Source organism: Manis pentadactyla, chromosome 2 (genome assembly GCF_030020395.1).
Source record: "Manis pentadactyla isolate mManPen7 chromosome 2, mManPen7.hap1, whole genome shotgun sequence".
Lineage (NCBI taxonomy): Eukaryota > Metazoa > Chordata > Mammalia > Pholidota > Manidae > Manis > Manis pentadactyla.
In genome coordinates, this window is record NC_080020.1 from 215,871,477 (window position 1) to 215,893,529 (window position 22,053).

Consider the following 22,053-nt stretch of genomic DNA (forward strand, 5'->3'; position numbering starts at 1 on the left):
TATGCTGGTGCCCCTTGTAATCAGCTGACTTTAGTTGCAGCTGGCCTTTGGCACATTCTGGTTTTGTTAGCGGGGGAGTGACTAAGATTGTAGTATCTTTTTTGACACCAGGATGATTCTGTTTTAGTGTCCTAGAGATTCTGCATTTTATGCAGTTTCTTACCAAAGATAGTTCCTGAAATTGCCTTCTGTTGTTCCTGGGTTGAGAAGGCTATTTCCCTTCTATTTCTACTCCTCTAATACTCATTTTGCTGTTCTCCATTATTTTCAGAAGTAATCCTCTATCTTCAACTCCATAAATAAATGAAAACCAAGCCACACAGTTGGAAATCAAGTTTTGTTTTTATATGAACAGAAGTAGACCATCTAGAAATATTTCAGTTTATTTAAATTGTTAAGTAGAATATGAAACCGAATTTGTAGCTAGTACTAGAGAATGGACTTAACTGTTTGGTGTTTAATGAGAACAGCTTCTACACAGGATCCCAAGAAACTTACAGAACAAGGGACAAAGCCCTAATATTAAGCAAATAAAATTCATGTTTCAAACAGGTTATACAAAAATTGATTTATACTCCATTTCCCTTTTTTGATATTTAGAAAGTGCAGATTTAACAAAAGGTAGCCATATCCTTTCTATGTACAATGCCGATTATAATTATGCAAACAACAAAACTGTCAGTCTGTTACCCAAAAATCCCAGTGTTTAAGCTCTCAAACCTTAAGTCGCTGAATTGAATGATTAAAGAGGGTTAAAAATAAAAAGCTACTATCACATTCCAGATAAAGGAAAACAACAAAACACATTGAAATTAATCTAACAACAGTAGGTTTAACCTAAAACTTTTCAAGAAGCTTAACATTTCATTATTATTCTTAGTGGAGAATTAGGGATTATTTGGCAATGCTCTTTTACTAGTAGTAAACAATGATAAAGTCAAGTGAGGGAAAAACCTAAGAACAACCACCAGTGAGGCATATAAACTTGTCTTTAGGGCACTATCTGAAGAACTCATGGATGTTTTACAGCAGATACGTCCCCATGTTGTTTATGTGAGTCAAGAGGGCATTAAAATGCTGTCCACGACACAGACAGACTTTTCAATGGAAGCTGCTGTCCTAAACTCAGCCTCTGCTGGAAATGAATCATGCTATTCACAACTATTTCAACAAAGGTATCATCTTAGGATGCTAGCAGCGTAGCAAACTTAACTTACCCTATCCTGATGATTAGCAATGAAGCAAAAGTAGGAAAATGAAATGAAAAAAGGACTCCATCAGAGATAGCAGAGATCTTATGTTTACACGAAAAGCCTTTTGTTGTCCTTTTTCCAAATCCATGGTAATCCCAGTTTCCCATGTGAAGGGATGTGAAGAGAGGACTTAAAAGTAATATTTGTAAGTATCTCTAAATCTTAAGGTAAAGACAACTTAACACTGAAAAAGTGTTCTTCAGAGGCCAAATCTCAATATATTTGGCAAACACGTTCATCAATTGCACTCCTCCTACCCACCATTTAGAAAATCACCTTTACTGGGCTACCAAGCTGCTAGAGGAGTTGCCAAATGGAGAAGACCCAAACTTAGGTTAAGAGATTTATTCTAGGAAAGTGAACGGGCTATACACCTAATCAGAAAGACAAACCACAACACCCTCCAAACACTAGTGCATGCAATTAACTCTTCCATTTCATAAACTCCATGGAGAGATGGGAAGGGAGCAAAGAGGGAAGGAGAAGAGGAACATGAAGTAAATCAGCAAATGACAGAATCTGGGACAGAAGTTTTAGGGGAGAGAGAAAATGAGGGGAAGACATCTGATAGTAGGCAGTTAGAATTTCATCTTTTCAGTTTAGTCAGCAAGTTAAATCAGTGCTTTATGTTAAATTTGACAAACCTACTAGTTTGCCCCTTTGATTTTTAAATAACTCATAGAGTGGTGGGGAGGAAGCAGCAAATAAAGCAGCATGCAGGCAGACAGACACAGTGAAAAGTGGCCTGGCGGAGAACTGGTGGCAGGAGTAGTGGAAAGTGTCAAGGCCACTTACAATAAGACTCAGCAAACCAAGGCGATCATTTCTGCAGTACCCTTTGTCCTCAATAAACTACTTGGAAAATTACAGCCAAGCAAACCACAAACATTTTAATGGTTTACGTTTGGATGACATGTCTCCTGCACATGCTCCCACCAAAACGAAAAAGGAAAAAGCAAAGAAGTTCCTTTCCATGTAAGGCACAGGACAAAATTAACCCCATTTACATATTCAAGGTGAAAATGAGTGTTTTCCTGGCTTTTGTTTCTTTTGCTATCACATGTCTATAGATTATAGGGACTCAAGCACATTATCCATGACAGAAAATTCCACTGTTGTACAAAATAAAATTGTTAATTCTAACTTTTATTCTTATACAATTTGCAGAATAGAGTTGAAATGATTGCTATAGGTTTTAATGTTGATAAGAAGAACTTGACTATAATACAACTGAAATGCAGTGGTGAGCTGAGCAAGTACATTTAAAAATGAAGTCACAGACATGATTTTTCTATACATTTTTTTGTTTGAAGAAAATTATAAGTCAGCAAGCAGTCACAGATGAAAGAACAAATAAGGTGGACTGGAGAGTTAAGATGAGGAACAGAAGTATCTGTTTAGAGTTAAAAATGGGCAGAGTGGTTTATCTTGCAGCAAGAAGAGAAAACAGGGTGGTGGATGGCAACTGGTGGACCAGGAGAATGCTCAGCAACATTTGCTCTTCCAGCCTGTCACGCCTCCTCCACTGCTGATATCTACGTTTTCACTGTTAGGCTCTTTTACAGGGGTCTGGAACAAACACACAAGGGAAGTAACCCGTGAAAAAACATTGCTATGGATAAATCAAGATTCAACAGAAATATTTTTGAAAATGTTAATTTATGCAACAAAATGCAATTACAGACATAAGATAGGTTTTCTCCTCTGTGCAAAGTAAAGATTTGGAGCCAGAAAGCTCCATTTTTTATCTTCATTTTGCCTGCTTTCTCCAAGCCAAGAAACGTCTAGAGGCCTCCTGTCATCCATCAAAACATCTCTGCCCTAACTCTTCGGGATAGAGGTTTGTTATCTCTGCCTAACCCTGAGTACTTAGTACTTACAAAGCATTATTGAGCATAGGTATAAGACCAAGGCTGGGTCATGTTTAACTAACTACAGCAAATTGAAACAATCCTTTTCTGTTTAGTTACTTGCCTTTTGAGACTGAAGTTTGTATTATATACCATAGCTTTAAAAAGACAATTTCAACTATGATATACTAACATCCAGTGGAAGGGAAAGGGTGGGGTGGAATGCAAAGTTGTGTAATTCACATTAAAAATGGATATAGAAAAAAATCAAAAGGAGAGACACCAAAATATTAATGGTAATAACCCTTAGGTGGTGGGTTTATATAGGGTAATTTTACTGTCTTCTTTATAAAATCCTGTTATTTCCCCAACATCCTAAATATTCCTTTTAAAATCAGAGTAACATATAGTTTGACCCTTGAACAATGTGGAGGGTTAGGGGAAGCAACCCCCTGCACAGTCCATGTATAACTTTTGACTTCCCAAAAACTTACTAATAGTCTACTGTTGACCAGAAGCCTTACTGATAACATAAACAGCTGATTAACATTTATTTTGTATGTTGTATGTATTTTATACTGTATTCTTATAATAACATGAGCTGGAGAAAAGGAAATTTTTTCAAATTATTGCAAATCTCCAGAAAAATTTTCAATTACTTATTAAAAATAATTTGCACATAAATGGACCAGCACAGTTCAAACCCATGTTGTTCAAGGGTCAACTGTACTAATATTTTAATGGACAGCCTATACTCTATGTATGAGAGGAGGAATTTTTTTAGGGGTAGCTTACATAGAGTGAAGTATAAAGATCTTAACTGTGCGTGATGGATTTTTAGTATATACCATGAAACTACCAGATCAAAATACAGAGCACGCCTCCAGAAGGCTCCGTGTGTCCCCTCTCCAATAAGGACTTCCCTCCTCAAGGTAACCAGTACTCTGATTTCTATCACCACAGTTCAGTTTTTTCCTGTTCTTGACCTTCATATACATGGAACCAAATTTTTACATATTCTTTTGTGTCTGACTTTTACTCAATATCAGTCTGTGAGATTTATCCATGCTGCTGTGTTTAACAGTTCATCATGAATAAAATTTTAAAAGCTAGGAAGTATCTGGGAACTTAGCTGTCATGGAAACAATGTAAAATTAAAGTAGCCCAAGGGGGAAAAATTAAAATATTCTAAAAATTCATGTAGCCAAAGAGAAGACTATTTAACTCACATTGAGGTGACATTTTTTACTTGCACTTTGAGCTTACCTACCTATTCTCACTGCGTTGTGGGATACTTCACCGTAGTGTATGTTAAAGCTGCGAGTTTGCACTAGAAAGATCTTTGTGAGTTTTCCTGAACTAATTTTGCTTCTAATATTGACTTTTGAGAAAAATATAGATATGAGCAAGAGGAAGCTCAGCACCTAATCCACAGCAGAAAAGAATATGGCTGCACGGAAAATAGTCTTTCTCTGGGAACTTCCAGGTGTGGTCATTTAAAAACATATGAGTGTTTGTAACTAGAAAGGAGGTCACTACATTTACTCAGCACCTCACTCATAGTCCACCCCTTTACAATTTAACTTAGATCCTTGAAACAGTCTCTTCAAAAAAGGGAATTATCTCGTGCAGAGCAAAACACTTAAACATCAAAGTGTTAAGCAAATTTATTAAATACAACTTTAAGCTGGTTTCAAGTCAAGAATAAGAAAAATGCCAATGACTAAGTAGAAAAAGGAAGCAAAAGAATAAAAAGCTTACAGAGAAGGAAATATATAAGTGATTCTTAAATATATCTTAAAATGCTCACCTTATTCATAAGGGAGCTGTAAAGTAAATTATATTTTTTTATCTGTCAGTTTGGGAAAGATCTGAATGTCTTATAATCCACTATGTTGGCCACAGCCAACACAGCTAGTAGGTGTATAAATGGATACAATACTCATGACAGAATGTAGCAGCATGTATTAGAATTATAAATGTACATATCTGCTCTTCAGCCCCTTTAAAGGAATCTCCTGTAAATATATTTGCACATTTTTGTGCAAAATTGTGAAAAATTATTTAAGATTATTCACTAAAACAATTTATGAGATCTAAAGGTTGAAAAATTACTGAAATGTACCTGATTGGGAAAACCTCTGTAATGATATATTCCACTCAAAGAAGTAGCATTCAATTACTGAAAAAGTGGAATTATTTTACTTATATTAAGTGCCAATCAGTTATAGCATGCTGCCCTGTTTCAGAAAAAGGGGGAGGGAGAAATAAAAATACATATTCATATTTATCATACATTAATAACTAAGACATTAATTACATTAGTTACTGGGGGAGGGATGAGTTGTGGGAATGTGGTAGGAAACCTCTCTGTATTTTTTTTTTAATGTTTGAATCTATTTTCTATTCAAATAATTGAGCTTAAAATGGTTTAAACTGCTTTCATTCTGAAGTTAATTTTTCTTTTATCAACTCAGAAGAGAAAGTCCTGTACACAAAGTTGCAGTCAAGAATGACTACTGTATTTCACAAAATTCTAAAGCAAGTTTGTGTTCCATGTTCTAAATTCATAGCTTTACTATATCAAAAATGTACATATGTGTATGGAAAAAAAGAAATGCTACCTAATATTTGGGCCTGCCTACATGGGGAAGACGCTAGACCAAGATCTTTATTTACTGGTGGATCCATATTTTTTAACCTTTAATATGATAGTAAGATCTGCCTCACTGGGACACAGATTACATAATGACTATATAGCATTCTTTTTTAAAATGCCAAGATTGGTAAGAAGACCAAGGGACAGAATGGACAGAAATAAATCAGAAATGATGAAAAAGAACAAGAACAAAAAAATCCAGAAAGGAGAAAGAACACAGAAACAAGGGTTATTTCACTAAGTTTTGTGATGTCTTATGAGTATAGGAATGATTTGTCACTATGACCCATCAATCTCTGAAATACAAAGTGCTTTCCACTAATTTAAAAAAAAGTAATTTTCTATTCCTGTTAGTCCCTTCATTTAATTGAAAGTACAACCGTTTTTCCTACCCACTTAGCATTTTTCTTTCTTGTTTTTATTTGTTTCTCATGGGAATATTTAAAATAAAAATGCATTTCCTCAAGGAATTCTAATTGATTTTTTGCCTTTTATCCACTTGTGAAAGAATATTAAAAAAATTTTTAATTGTTTTTATTATCTTAAAAAGAAATGTTAAAATTTCAAAACAGAACTATATAAAGATAAAAGGCGGTGAGTGAGTTTGTCCTCTATCCCCTCCCCTCCCCATCATTCCCTTGGAGTAGTTACTACTTAAGAGTTTGGTATATATCTTTCCAGATCATTATTCACTGATTATTATCAAACTTACATGTGTGTACATGCACACACATGTATATTCAGTATCATGTAATTTTAAAGAATAAGCTCATACTACACACACTGAGACCTAACTTGCATCTTATTACTCAACATTATCTGTTATCAGACATGATGTGAAGGATGTTGGCAGGCATGGAAGGGCCCAACTTTTGTTTTGCAGTCACTCTGAATAGCAATAATTGATTTTTGCAGTTTGAATACTCAATTATAATTAACTATAACTACACCTCTTTCTAAAGTATTAAGCTGCATGGTTTCTCGGAATTTTTGCTAGATTTATATTTGATACACAACTTCTATTACATCTTATGTTTATAAACATGTACTTAAAAAAATCTTTGGGTTGCTCTTTGAAAAAATACTGGTATTTCAAGTATAAAAACAGAGGTTACCAGAAGCAATGACATTTTCTCTTATGTAACGTTTGCTTCACTTTTAGGATTTGTGTCAGATTTTCTCTTTTTTTTGCATTTAAATAAACCATAGATTGAATAGAGAATTCAGGACTCATAACCAAATCTGTGTATTATATCTAGTAATTTCAGGGAAAATATGAAAGTGAGGATTTCCCAATTTTGTCACAAGTTACTTGTACTGGCAAGTTTTAGGATTCACAAATTAAACCCAGAAACCAACCCTGAGGTAAAAATGAATTCCTTGAAATCATATTTTCAGCTTTAGCTTTTTTTCCCTCATATCACTAGCTGAAATGACTGACTAAATGAAGTCTGGGGATGGGCTTTTTCTACTTATTCAGTATAAGCCTTAAAACAAAAAAATTTATTGGAAAACTTTTTGGAGATATGCAACAATTTGAAAAAATATATTTTCTCCTTACGAATACAGTAGGGAATACATAAAACACACAAAATATGTGTTACCTGACTGTTTATGTTATCAGTAAGGCTTCTAGTCAACAGTAGGCTATTAGTAGTTAAGTTCTGGGGGAATTAAAAGTCATACAAATTTTGGACTGAGCAATGGGGTCAGCACCCCTACCCCCCACATTGTTCAATGGTCAACTGTATATATGCCCTTCATTGGCACATCTGAGAAATGACTATACAGAAGAATACTGATTCTATAGCAATAACTACATAATAGATTCACCTCTTATCTTAAATCAAAAAATATATATGTCTATGGTAATGCTAAGGACATGTAAGAGAATGAGTCCAAAAGTAAACAGAGAACGTACAACACTGTGGACCAGACAGAAAGCTGGTAAAAAAGTGGATGAAATTGGGAACTAGAGAAAGTGTGAGAGAACAGAACACTGTTTCCACGGATTAGATCCTACAGACTTCCAGGTGGCTCTCTGCTCAGTTCCTTACTTCACTTTGGAGGATTAGATATTGGTGATAGGTAAAGATTCAGGAATACTACTACCCAACCCCAATTTTTTAATCTAAATCCCTTACTTTAGAAAAGACTAAATGTTCAACTGTGACACTGGGCACCTTGGAAGTAAAAATAGGAGCTTACCTTTCGAAGGATATCTTCAGCTAATGTGAGGAACGCCTTTTCGATGTTTATATTTGCTTTTGCACTAGTCTCAAAAAATCTAATACCATGCTCCCTTGCAATCTAAAATAGAAACAAAATGTCCTAAAATTATCAAGGATAGGTTGCCAACTGATTACTTAAGCACCTTAGAGGAAATAATATTCTAAAGGCAGCATTCTGAACTATGTTACAAAAAACAGATTATTTTAATAGGTCAAGATTCAAACAGTCAAGCTCTTTCAAAAATAAGTAAGTAAACAAAAGTAGAATCCTCTTCTCACTCTCAGACTTCACTTCAGATATTCTAAACAAGGTATTTTACGCTAGGGACAAAACTAAGGGAAATTCAAAACAGTTTCTAACCTCTGCTTGTCACAGGCTACTGAATATCAAACTGTGGAATCATATTGATACAGATCTTAAAGTCTTCAGTTAAAAAACTGAGAATCATTGATTTGTACTTTCCCCTCCTTGTAGTTTAAATAAGGCTAAAACACTACTACCTCAGATTTGAATCTTCCATACACACTGGATATGAACTAAAAAAATCCACTCAAATAATAAAGCTGTTGTTTCCAACAGCATTTAAAAAATAATGTGAAAAACAGAAATACCATATGACCCACTAATTCCACTTCTAGGAATTTACCTGAAGGAAACAAAATCCCTGATTTGAAAACATATATGCACCCCTGTTTATCACCACATTATTGACAAAAGCCAAGTTATGGAAACAAACTAAGTGTCCATCAATAGACAAATGGATAAAGAAGATGTGGTAGATATATACAATGGAATATTATTCAGCCAGTAAAAAAAATCCTGCCATTTGCAACAACATGGATGGACCTAGATGATACTATGCTAAGTGAAATAAGCCAAGTGGAGAAAGACAAATACCACATGATTTCACTTATCTGTGGAATATAAAATCAAAACAAAATGAACAATACAGCAGTAGACTCATAGACACTGAGAAGTGACTGGGAGTTACCAATGGGGAGGTGGGTTGGGGGATGGGTAGGAGGGTGAGAGGGATAAAGGGGCATAAAAATCCTCAATCATAATATAAGTTGGTCATGGGGATGGCAGTACAGTATGGGTTACACAGCCAATGACTCTGTAACATCTTCCTGTGTTGACAGACAGTAACTGCACTAGTTGCAGGGGGGTTTAATAATATGGGTAACTGTTGTACCACACAGTTGTGTACTTGAAACCAATGTAAGATTGTTAACAATATTTCAATTAAAAAATGAATAGTTCAGTGTACTCCATTAGTGCTGAAAATCAATCAAATGCGATACCATGTTCACAAAGAAACAGCAACATATTAATATCACTCAGAGCTTTTTACCTGTTCTCCTTTTCCTTTAGGTACAACTCTTTTATCGTCCATATCACACTTGTTTCCTAGTAACATTCTTTCCACATCTTCATTGGCATGCTAAAATGGAATAAAAATTTAATTTACACACTACCATTCATATGGCTTAATAGTCTCGCAAAATGACTTTATTTTTCTCAACTTATGGTGTCATTTCTATAGTCTAAAAGTTTTAAAGCATTCTAAAACCACCCCATGCCAAAAGCCTACACAAATTCTTATATAGCTAGAAAAAGAAGCACAATTCCTAAAATATATCTATGTCAGGTATTATTTTCCCTCTATAAAAGACCATCTAGTTTCTAGATATGTTCTCACCAAAAAAGAGGGTACAGGCAAAAGATCTGAAACTGGAATCTCTTACGTGTAATCTAAATCCAGGCTGTATCATCATTTTAGATGATGTTCATTATTACCCTACAGAGGCTTTAATTAAGAATTTTATAGAGTGCTTAAAGTATCAAAAAGCTGCACTGCCAAGACACAAGGAGATTCCACACAGAAAATCAGTTAAGAATGTTTGCTCCATCCAAATCCTAATGACATCTTTTCAACAATTAGAAAAATCCAGCCCTCAAATTCACAGGGACCCTGAACAGCCAAACAATCCGGAAAAAGTAAAGTTGGCAGATTCATACTTCCTGATTTCAAAACTTACTACAAAGCTGACAGTGATCAAAAAGTGTTACAGTAATCAAGACAGACATAGACAAATGGAACAGGATAGAGAGCTCACCAATAAATCCTTGCATACAGTCAAATGTTTTCTGACAAGAATGCCAAGATTATTCAATGGGGAAAAGGACAGTCATTTCAACAAATGGTGTTGGAAATAACCAGATATCAACATGCAAGAGAAAGAAGCTGGATCTGTAACTAATGCCATATATAAAAATGAACTCAAAATGCATCAAAAACCTAAACATAGGACTTAAAACTGTAAAACTCTCAGAAGAAAACATAGGAGAAAAGTTTTATGATACTGGATTTGGCAATGATTTCTTGGATATAACACCAAAAGTACAGGCAATAAAAGAAAAAAATCAAAACTTCATCAAAATTAAAACCTTTTGTGTGTCAAAGGTAATTATCAACAGAGTGAAAAGGCAACCCATGGGATGGGAAAAATATATGCAAATCATGTATCTTTGGCTCGCTGTTCCTTTCCCTGAATATCCCTACCACCAAGGTAGTTACGTTGTCTGGACACAAAAGTAATCTGATTTGATTTATCTTAAATTCGAATCCATCACACCTGTTTTTCCAGCCCTATCCTTTTCTGGATAACTTCTATTCATTTCTTCAGGTCTGAGCTTAAATGTCATTTACCATTTCAAGACTGCCTATTCTGGGTCCCTCGCATTGCCATATGAATTTTAGGATCAACCTGTCAAAAAAAAAAAAGAGGTAGCAACTGGGATTTTGATAGGGATTACAATGAATCTGTAGATCACTTTGGGTAGTGCTGCCATGTTAACAATATCAAGTCTTATCTAGCAGATGACATGATATTACACATAGAAAACCCTAAAGACTCCACCAAAAAATGATTTGAATAATTGGATTCAGCAAAGGTGCAGTATACAAAATTAATACACAAAAATAAATCTGTTGCATTCATATATACTAACAATGAACTAGCAGAAAGAGAAATAAGGAAAACAATTCCATTTATACTTGCATCAAAAATAATAAAATACCTTTCTTCGTTTTATGTTCACCTTTTTACCTTTTATGTTTCTGAATAAATGTAACCAAGGAAGTGAAAGATCTATACTCGGAAAACCATAAGACACTTATGAGAGAAATTAAAGAAGACACAAATAAGGGGAAATCTATCCCATGCTCATGGATAGCAAAATTAGTATTGTCAAAATGACCATCCTGCCCAAAGCAACTTTAAGATGTACTCCCTATCAAAATTCAAATAGCATTTTTCAGTGAACTAGATCAAACAGTTATAAAATTTATATGGAACCACAGAAGACCCCAAATAGCCAAAGAATTCTGAGAAAGAACAACAAAGCTGGGGAGGATTACGTTCAATGACTTCTACCTATACTACGAAGTTACAGTAATCAAAACAATAAGGTTCTGGCACAAGAAAAGTCCCATAAATCAAAGGAACAGAACAAAGAGTCCAGATATAAAACTCATGCATATATGGTCAATTAATATATGATAAAGGAGCCTTGAATATACAATGGAGAAAAGACAGTCTCTTCAATAACTGGTGCTGAGAAAACTGGACAGCTACATGAAAGTGAATGAAACTGGATTACTGCATAACTCCATACACAAAAGTAAATTCAAAATGGATTAAAGATCTGAATGTTAAGACATGAAACCATAAAACTCTCAGAAGAAAACACAGGCAAAAATTTCCTGAACATAAATATAAGTAATTTTTTCCTGGATACATCTCCTTGGGCAAGGGAAACAAAAATGAACAAGTAGGACTACATCAAACTAAAAAGCTTCTGTACAGCAAAGGACACCATCAGAACAAAAAGGCAACCTACAGTATATATTTGTAAATTATTTTATCCAGTAAGGAGTGAACATCCAAAATATATAAAGAACTCATATGCCTCAACACCAAACAAAACAAATAACCTGATTAAAAAATGGCCAGAGGACCTGAACAGACATTTCTCCAAAGAAGAAATACAGATGGCCAAAAGGCACATGAAAAGATGCTCCACATCGCTTACCAACAGGGAAATGCAAATTAAAACCACAATGAGATACTACCTCATGTCAGTTAGAATGGCTACTATCCAAAAGACAAGAAATAACAAGTGTTGGTGAGGATGTGGAGAAAAACTCTTCTACACTATTGCTGGGAATGTCAATTGGTGCAGCCACTGTGGAAAGCAGTATGGAGGTTCTTCAAAAAACTAAAAACAGAAATACCATTCGACCCAGCAATTCCACTTCTAGGAATTTACCTGAAGAAAACAAAATCCCTGATCTGAAAAAATACATGTACCCCTATGTTTACTGCTGTATTATTTACAACAGCCAAGATACAGACGCAACCTAAGTGTCCGTCAATAGATGAATGGATAAAGAGGATGTGGTACATATACACAATGGAATATTATTCAGCCATAAAAAAATTCTGCCATTTGCAACAAGATGGATGGATCTAGAAGGTATTATGCTAAGTGAAATAAGCCAGGTGGAGAAAGACAGATACCATATGATTTCAGTTATTTGTGGAATATAAAAACAAAGCAAAACAGAATGAAACAAACAGCAGTAGACTCTGAGACACTGAGAAGTGACTTGTGGCTACTATGGGGGAGGGGTTGAGGGGGATAAAGGGGCACAGTAATTCTCAATCATAATGTACACTGGTCTCAGGGATGATAGTGCAGCATGGAGAATTTATGATTCTGTAACATTTTCTTATGTTAACAGATAGCAGCAGTACTAGTGGGGGTGAGGATTTAATAATACAGGTGAATTGTTGAACCACTGTGTTGTATACTTGAAACTAATGTAAAACTGTTTATCAATTTAAAAAAAAGTAAATCCAAGACTAAAAGGATTTTTAGGTCCACCAAATCAAAATAAAAAACAGAAGTCTAAAATAAAAAAAACAGTAAGAGAAACACAATATGAAGTCTTCCAATTCATGAACATGTGATGTCTTTCCAATTATTTAGATCTTTAATTTCTTTCCGTAACATTTTATTGTTTTCAGTGTACATGTCTTTGGTTAAGTTTTTTATATTTTTTTCTTGATGTTATTGTTAAGTAAAATTCTATTCTTCCCCCCACCCCACAGTGACTATTCCAATTAATATTCCCACCAATAGTACACAAGGATTCCTTTAGTAGAAGTCTACTCTTAATTTCATTTTTGGATTATTCATTGTTAGTATGTAAGAAATACAACTGATTCTTGTATGCTGTTGTTTCTTGCAACCGTATTCAACTAGTTTTTTTTTTTTATGTATGTGTGTGGATTCCTTAGCATTTTCTACATGAAGATCAGATATTTTACAAACATAATTTTACTTGCCAATCTGGGTGCCCTTTTTTTCCCCCCATTGCCTAATTGTTCTGCCTAGAACCTCCAGTAAAATTTTGAACAACAGTGGCCAGAGCAGGCATCCTTATTTTCTTGATTACAGAGGGCAGGTATGATACTGGCTGTGGGATTTTCATAGATGTCCTTTATTCAGCTAAAGAAGTCCTCTTCTATTTCTACTTTGTTGAGTGTTTTTATCATGAAAAGATATTGGATTTTGTCTAATGTTTCTGTGTCTGTTGATCATATTGTTTTTGTTTTTTATTAATATGGTTGGTTTATTAACTGTGACTGATTTCATATGTTGAACTACCCTTGCATTCCTAGGTAAATTACTCTTGATCTTGATACATAATCCTTTTAAAAATGTTTCTGGATCAATTCAGTTTCTTTTCATTGAGTTACAAGTTTTAACTTCTGAAACAAAATGAAAATTAGGCAAAGCCAAGCTTTAATATGTCCAAAATTTTTTCTTTTTAATGGCTGAGTTTTATGTGTTTTAATTATCATGCTGGGAAACTAAGCCATCCAACCTACCAAGTTAAACGTATAAGCTTGTAGTATAATAAAAAATGTATTTGGTTTTTGTCCCCATTATTGGCACAGTGCTCCTAATTTCTTGAGTGATAGGACTGCCTTTTGTTATCCATACCAGACTCCTTCGTATTTACCTAATTTTATGTTAATGAAGGACACAAGGCAGGGTTCTTACAGAGCTTCACAATGGAGGTTGGTCACCAGAGGAACCAAACACCTGATTAAAGGGTTGTTATTGTCAGCTTCTCCCCTAACCCACCTCACAGGAGTGAAAGGCGCTAGATAAGTTCAATCACCAGAGGCCAAAGATTTCATTAACCACACTCATGAAAACTGAAACAATGAACATAGGGGATCTTTCAGGTTGGTGAATACAAGGTGCCAATACGATGATATGTTCAGAGACAGAATGGAAGGTCTGCATTCCCCAACCCCAAACCATGCCTATGATCTCTTTTTATTTAGCTATTCCTGATTTGTATCCTTTATAATAAAACTGTAATTGTAGGTATAGCACTTTCCCGAGTTCTGTGAGTCATTCTAGCAAACTACTGAAACCAAAAGTGGGTCATGGGGAACCCCAAATTTGTAGCCAAGTCCGAAAGAAGTGTAGGTAGCCTAGGGGACCAAGGACTTGGATTTATTGGAAGGGTAGTCTAATGGGACTCAGTCCTTAAACCTCTGGAGTCTGGCACTAAGGCTGGATAGGTAGTGTCAGAACAGGACTGAACTATAGGTCATCAAGCTGATATCATAGAATTTGAAGAATGCATAGTCTCCACAGAAATTGCTCTTTATGAAAAAAAATCCTACCAAATATTTGCAACACCATGGATGCAGCCAGAGGATATTTTGCTCAGTGAAATAAGCCAGACAGAGAAAGACAAGTACCAAATGATTTTACTCATTTGTGGAGTATAACAACAAAGCAAAACTGAAGGAACAAAACAACAGCAGACTCACAGACTCCAAGAAGGGAGTAGCGGTTACCAAAGGTAAGGGGCTGGGACGTGTGGGTGGGAAGGAGGGGAGGGAGAAGAATAAGGGGCATTATAATTAGCACTCACAATATAGGTAGGTCATGGGGAAGTCAGTATAGCATGTCGAAGACAATAACTCTACAGCATCTTACTATGCTGACGGGGACTGCAGTAGGGTGGGGGGTGAGCAGGACTTGATAATACGGGTGAGTGTTAAAACCACAATGTTGCTTATGTGAAACCTTCACAAGATTGTGTATCAATGATATCTTAATTGAAAAGTTGCTCTTTATTACATGAGCTACTTGGTTGTAACATAAGATAAAGTTAAGGAAATCTAAAATGGAGGCCTTTTTTTTTCAAAATCTGTATTTTGTTAACTGATTTAAATACTAACAGGCTTCTCCTTGAAGATTTACTGCAGCAATCGAACAGTTAGTATTGAGCACTTAGATTGCTACCATTGAAGACACTGTCATGCTGGGTCTAATATGGTCTTAAGATGGTCTTCATATATCCAGCCATAAATTGCTATAAAAAAAGGTAGTCTTAATGAAAGTCAAAGCCCAGAAAGCAGCAATAAGTATGAAAACTAATTCCAACAAGAAGCTACCTATACTGTAGCACAAAAAATAGACAGGCTTTGACATACATGTCACCTTATAAAAACTGACATCTTTACATGAAATTATATGGCATTACTTTCTTGGTTAGGTATGTTTGTCTTAGTACCGTGTATCTTTTCAAATGTCTAGAAGTGAAAAATATCAGTTTTAAATTACCACTGAAAATGTAATTCATTCATTCAATAAAAATTCATCCATAAAGCACTTAAAGAGAGGTATATAAAACCATCAGTAGCTTCTATTTGGGACCATCTTTAATAATGGCAGTACATTATATTCTAAAGATCATTAAACACTTTTTCTTCTCAACCAACCACACAAATGTATATTTGTGAAGGGTTTATACAATTTCTAGGTCTTACCTCATCTATGTTTCTAAGCCATTTGCTGATGTTTTCAAAACTTTTCCCATTGGTGATGTCATATACTAGCATGATACCCATTGCTCCTCTATAGTAGGAGGTTGTGATGGTGTGAAATCGCTCCTGGCCTGCTGTATCCCTGAAATAAACAGCAATAATTTGTATTGAGCACTCTGATATCACTACATTATAGATAAAGGGTGAAACAGTAGAATAGTTTGCTGAGATAGAGATAAAAATCCATTATCTACCACAAAGCAAAACACAACCACCACTCATTTAATTTTAAATGGTAAACAATTATAGTTACTCATAAACACATATATAAAAATCTCCAAAGGAATTAATGACTATACTGGATGAAAACCTGAAAACGATAACAGCATATAGTATAATACATAAAACTCTTGTGTTACTTACAAATGAATACCAGCAAGCATGATAAAAACCCTGGAATTCTATTTTATTTAGTGATCCAGTTCCATAATGTAATATACAAAAGCATGTGGAATTTTTAGAATATTAAAGGACTACACCATAGCCACATTTGCCTTTAGAATCATTTACTAGTTGTAAAGATAGCCACATTTATAAATAATAGGACAGAAATATGTAAATAGCATTTTCAATGCCTTCAAGTCAAAGATTTAAGATCTGTATTTTGCTACTATAATTTTCCCTCATTTGCATCACCAATTTTCCTCCCTTTATGGATCATTTCATCAGCATATTTTAGTATCCTCCGTCTTTCCTAAAAAAGGAAAATTAAAACAAAAAGTCCCACTCTCAACCTCTCATCTTTCCAACTAACACTGCATGTATGTTCCCCTTCCCAGCAAATTTTTATAAGCTTTTATTTTAAAATAATTATAGCCTCACAGGAAATTGCAAAAACAGCAGTAGTCCTGTGTATCCAATTTTCCCTAATGGTAACATTTTCTATTGCAGTACAAAAGCAAAACCAGTAAATGGACATGGTATAACCTAAATACCTTATTTAAACTTCACTATTTTTAAACATGCATTTGTGTGTGTATGCACACGCATGGGTAGTTAGTTCTCTGCAATTTCACCACGTGTATAGATTTGTGTGATGACCACCACTAACAAGATAGAGAACTGTTGCATCATCCCTCCACCCCCTTATAGTCCCTACAGCCTTGGCCAATAATCTGTTCTCCATTTTTGTAATTTTCTCATTTCCAGAATGTTGTATAAATGGTATCATACAGTATGTAACCTTTTGAAATAGTTGTTTTTTGTTTTTCAGCATAAATGCCCTCAAGATCCATCTAAGTTGTTACATGTAATACTAGTCTGTTCATGTTTTTGCTTATTTATGTCTAATTGCTCTAGCACCATTTATTGAATGAACATGTTAAGGAAATAATACTTTCTTTATTGAACTGTTTGTATCTTTGGCAAAAGTGAGTAGGTTGCGGTTCAATCTATTTGTTTGTTTGTTTGTTTTTCTATTCCAATGACTTATGTGTCTATGCTGCATTCAATACTATACTGTTTTGATTACTGAAGCTACATAAAAGTCTTAAAACAGGTAGACTGTTTCCTCCCACTTATTTTTCTGTCATAGTTGCTTTTGCTTTTCTAGCCTTTCCATATAAATTTTAGGACAAGCTTGTCCACACATACAAAAAAATCTTCTCAGCAAATTTCTTTAAAGAGTTATCTCCAGTTTGTCTCCCCAAATTTATTACTTAACTAATTCTAATCCAACTGCTATTACTACTACTCTGTCAAGACTGCTATCCTTCAAAAGGTCTTCAATAACCTTCTTATTGCCAAATCCAGTATTTATTTCTTATATATTTTAATCATTCAGTAGGATTCCACACAGTTGACCACTTTCTCTTCTTGTAACATTTTATTGTCATGCCTTTTTGGACATCACATTGTTTCTACTCTTAGTTCTATGGCACTGACTACTCATTTTTAGTATTTTTGTTGCCATTCTAACATTCAGAAATGTAGGAGCTGATACTCTCTACACAGTAACCAGAGTTAAGTATTCGTTTTTCTGCTTAAAACTTCCAATAGCTTCAATAGGAAAGAATAAGGCTTTTTAACAAATGGTGCTGTAACAACTGGATATCTTCATGTAAAACAATGAAACTGGACCCCTATCTCATACCATGTATAAAAATTAATTCAAAATACATCTAAAACCTCAACATAAAAGCAAAAATTATAAAACTGTAAAACTCTTAGAAGAAACAGGGGGACAACATCTTCATGATCTTGGATTTGGCAATTATTTTTTAAATGTCACCAAAAGCAGAAGCAATGAAAGAAAAAAATAAACTGAACTTCACCAAAATTTAAAAGTTTTGTACTTCAATGGACACATTCAAGAATATGAAAAAGAAAACTCACAGAACACAAGAAGGTATGTTGGTGAGGATGTAGAGAAGTTGGAACTTCATACATTGTTAGTGGGAATGTAAAATGGGAAAGTCTAGCAGTTCCTCAAAATGTTAAACATAAAGCTACCATACAAGCCAGCAATTCCATTCCTGGAGAACAATTCCATTCCAACAGAAATGAAAACATATGCCCACACAAAAACTTATACATGAATGTTCTTAACATTATTCACAATAACAAAAAAAGAAGTCCAAACAACCTAAATGTCCATCAAATGATGAATCAATAAATAAAATGTAGTGTATTCTATACAATGGAATATTTTTCAGCCATAAAATGGAATGGAGTACTGACATATGCTACAATATGGGTGAACTTCAACAACATTATGTTAAGTGAAAGAAACCAGACACAAAAGACTATACGTGCAGGATTCCATTTATATGAAATATCCAGAATAAGAAAATCTAGAGACATAAAGTAGATAAATGGTTGCCCTGGCTAAGGGGTTTGGGCAGGATGGGGAGTCACTGGTAAACAGTATGGGGTTTCTTTTTGGGAGGATAAAAATGTTCTAAAATTGTGATGACAGTGAATACATCTTGTAAATATACTGAAAAACTATTTGTACACTTTAAATGGGTGAATTATATGGTACGTGGACTGTCTCAATTCACCAATTACAAAACAAACAGAAAACACGACTAAGCTTAAAAACAAAACCAAGCAAAATTTCCAATGGCAATTCATTATAACCAGAATCAATTCCAAAATCCTCAGCCTAAGGTTTACAAAGCATTACAGGACTTGTATTTTTTTCCAGTGCTCCTCCTAATTGAGGCATTTCTTTCCCTGACAGCTAAAGCCACATTTTTCATATCCCCAAATTCACAGGCTTGTTCCCATTTGAGAGCCTCAGGCCTCTTTCTCAATTCCATCTCACTTTACTCCTCTGTATAGCACTTATTATGGATTTATTTATTGTCTCCCATGCCCTCTAAAATGTAAGTTCTATCAGAGACTTGTCTGTCTTGTTCACTGCAGTATCCAGAGCATCTATATCAGGAATGAGTACTAAAATGTTTATTAATGAGTAAATATTTTAGATCTTACCTTGCAGGTTCTTCATTCAATTTTAGAATCAAAGCACTGTAACTTAGTTACATGACCCTTAAAAACACACGTTTTTTAAATAATGCTTGAATGCCTAAAATATGAGTAGCCAGGAATATAACACAACCACCTATACATCAATATTCCTTACATTCAACACTAGTATGCAATTAGCATGTTAATACATTTCATTTATCCATCAATTCAAAAATAGTACTGAGTGTCTACTCAGTGTGTGGCAGGCATTATGCAAGAACACACATATACATGGTTTCAGAGTCAGATCCAAGTTTATCCTCAGGTTCCAATCCTCCCAGCTGAGTGATCTTTGTAACATCTCTGGACCTTTTTTTTTCCTCATTCACAAACAATTAGGAGGGATAACTAAAGTAAAATTCTATTAACTTACTTGTATTTGCTATAGATAACCCCCAAAGCAATCTGTACTATAAAAATATGCAAAGATGCAATAATGTCATATATATAATCATATGTGTAATCATATATATGTGACTCAAAATTGTTTTCAAGATGTCCAAAGTCCATCTTTACAGATGCTCTATTAATTTTCAAAGCTCTTTCAAGTTATTATCTGTGTTTAAGGTGTACTCAAAGCTGCTTAACAAAGAAAATCCTGGCTTTGCAGCCTATTTCTGTATAAAGGTAAAAGAAAATGGTTTTCTATTTGGCCAAGTTAAATAGCTTGCTGGACTTTTCATTTTTCTTAAAAATTTCAGCCTTGTCACTTGTTCATCTCCTTTTAAAGTACATAAAATCCCATTTATTTATTCTTTAAATGTTCACTGAGCAAATACTACATGCTGGACATTATTTTGGACACTGGAGAAAAAGCTGTAAACAGAACAAAAATTCCTCCTTTAATGGAGTTTGTATTCTACTGGGAGTGAACAACAATAAACAAATAAAACAGATGATTTCTGGAATTACACATATTCAGAGGGTGAAAAATGCAAAGAAAACAAAAAGGGACTAAGGACTGATGTTGGGGGTGGTACAAACAAGTGAAATTTTAAACAGAATTGTAAAGGAAGGTTTCCATGACAAGGTAAAGGGAATAAAGAATGAGCCATATAAATATCTATGGGGAACAGCGTTCCAAGAACAGGGAAGAACAAGTGCAATGGCCTTAAGTCATGGTGTAAGAATAGTTAAGGAGGTCAATGTGGCTGGAATGGATCGAAAGCAGGTAGACTAGTATGAAATTGTGGGGTATGCAGATTGTGTAGCATTTTATAGACCACTGACAGGCTTCAGCTCTTCCTCTAAGTGAGATGGGAAGTCTATGGGGAGTCTAATTTTAAAACATGAGTTTTAAAATTAAGAATCATTTGTCTACTATGCTGAAAATGAGTGTGTGCAGAAGGAGAATTAGGAGGCAATGCAGTATGTATCCAAAAAACTGCCAAAAGAAATGTCCTTTAAGAAAAACCATCTAAGAGACATGCTATTATTCTGGGTTGTATTTAAATCAGGTTAGACCAGAAAGAGGCTATATGCATGCGCATGAATGCGTACTTGTATTATATATTTCTTTACATTCTTAGAACACAATTTTTATCTCTACTGCCTTTAATGTTATGTCAACTTATTAAGAATCATTACAAGAAGTAGCTTCATCAAAACTTGTTCTATATTTATTATGATCTATTTCCCTCCCTTTCTTTATAGTATTTCTGAAAGTCCTTTAGAAATAGTATATTTCTGAACCTTTTCCTCAATTCCAAATTCATTTTATCTTTTATTAACGCTATCCATTTAATTACAAGGGGCCTTATACCAGATGTAATTATAAATGCTTTCATGAAAAACAGTAAAAAACTTGTCTCAGCACAGTAAAATAGTTATTTTGTGAACTGGTAGTAAGAAGTATAAGTTAACTAATAATTCCATCACCTTATAGACGGGTTAAAGTTTTCTACCTAAGATCCAGGATGGAAATGTATTTATTCTAGGCAAATAGTGTACAGGATCTGGGTAGTGCCCAGTAGTGCCTAAAAGCTAGCTATATTGTAGGAGAGACTCACTTCAGTTTTTGACTAATCAATTTTTGAGTCAGTAATAATTACTTTTCGTCATTAAGTAATAACAATTTAGGGAGCTCTTCCACAGCACTGTACTATGAATTCCACCCCCAACACTGTCTAGCTATTAAATGCTTCCTTCGCATTACACAATTAGCAAATTATAAACACATTTCAAATTTATGACTAGATTCTCCACCAAGAAAGAACACACTGCATAAGAAACTTAAAGTTTTTAAAATTCAAGTATAGTTGATAAAAAAAGTCTTGGTGATTTCAAGTATACAACACAGCAGTTCAACAGTTAACCCATATTATTAAATCCTCACCCCCACCAGTACAGCTACTATCTGTCAACATAGAAAGATACTATAGAATCATCGACCATATTCTCCAGGCTGTACTACTATCCCTGTGACCAACTTACGATTGGGCACTTTTGTGCCCCTTTATCCCCCTTCCCCTCCCCACCCACTCTCCCCAACTCCTCCCCCATCATAATCACCAGTCCCTTCTCAGTGTCTGTTGAGTCTACTGCTACTCTGTTCATTTTGTTTTGTTGTGTCTTTATATTCCACAAATAAGTGAAAT

At 34.6% G+C, this 22,053-nt stretch overlaps 1 protein-coding gene across 1 annotated transcript in view; it reads right to left on the bottom strand.

Moving 5' to 3' along the window:
* Positions 1–323: 323 nt before the first annotated feature.
* Positions 324–22,053, bottom strand: part of RAB10 (RAB10, member RAS oncogene family) — an 86,764-nt gene continuing 65,034 nt past the window's right edge. Inside the window, exons 3-6 of the mRNA XM_036881658.2 lie at positions 15,926–16,064; positions 9,349–9,438; positions 7,971–8,072; positions 324–2,822 (exon numbers count right to left, since the gene is read on the bottom strand). Coding sequence (XP_036737553.1) covers positions 2,739–2,822; positions 7,971–8,072; positions 9,349–9,438; positions 15,926–16,064 — 415 coding nt within the window. The 3' untranslated portion in view covers positions 324–2,738. The remainder of the gene's footprint in view (positions 2,823–7,970; positions 8,073–9,348; positions 9,439–15,925; positions 16,065–22,053) is intronic.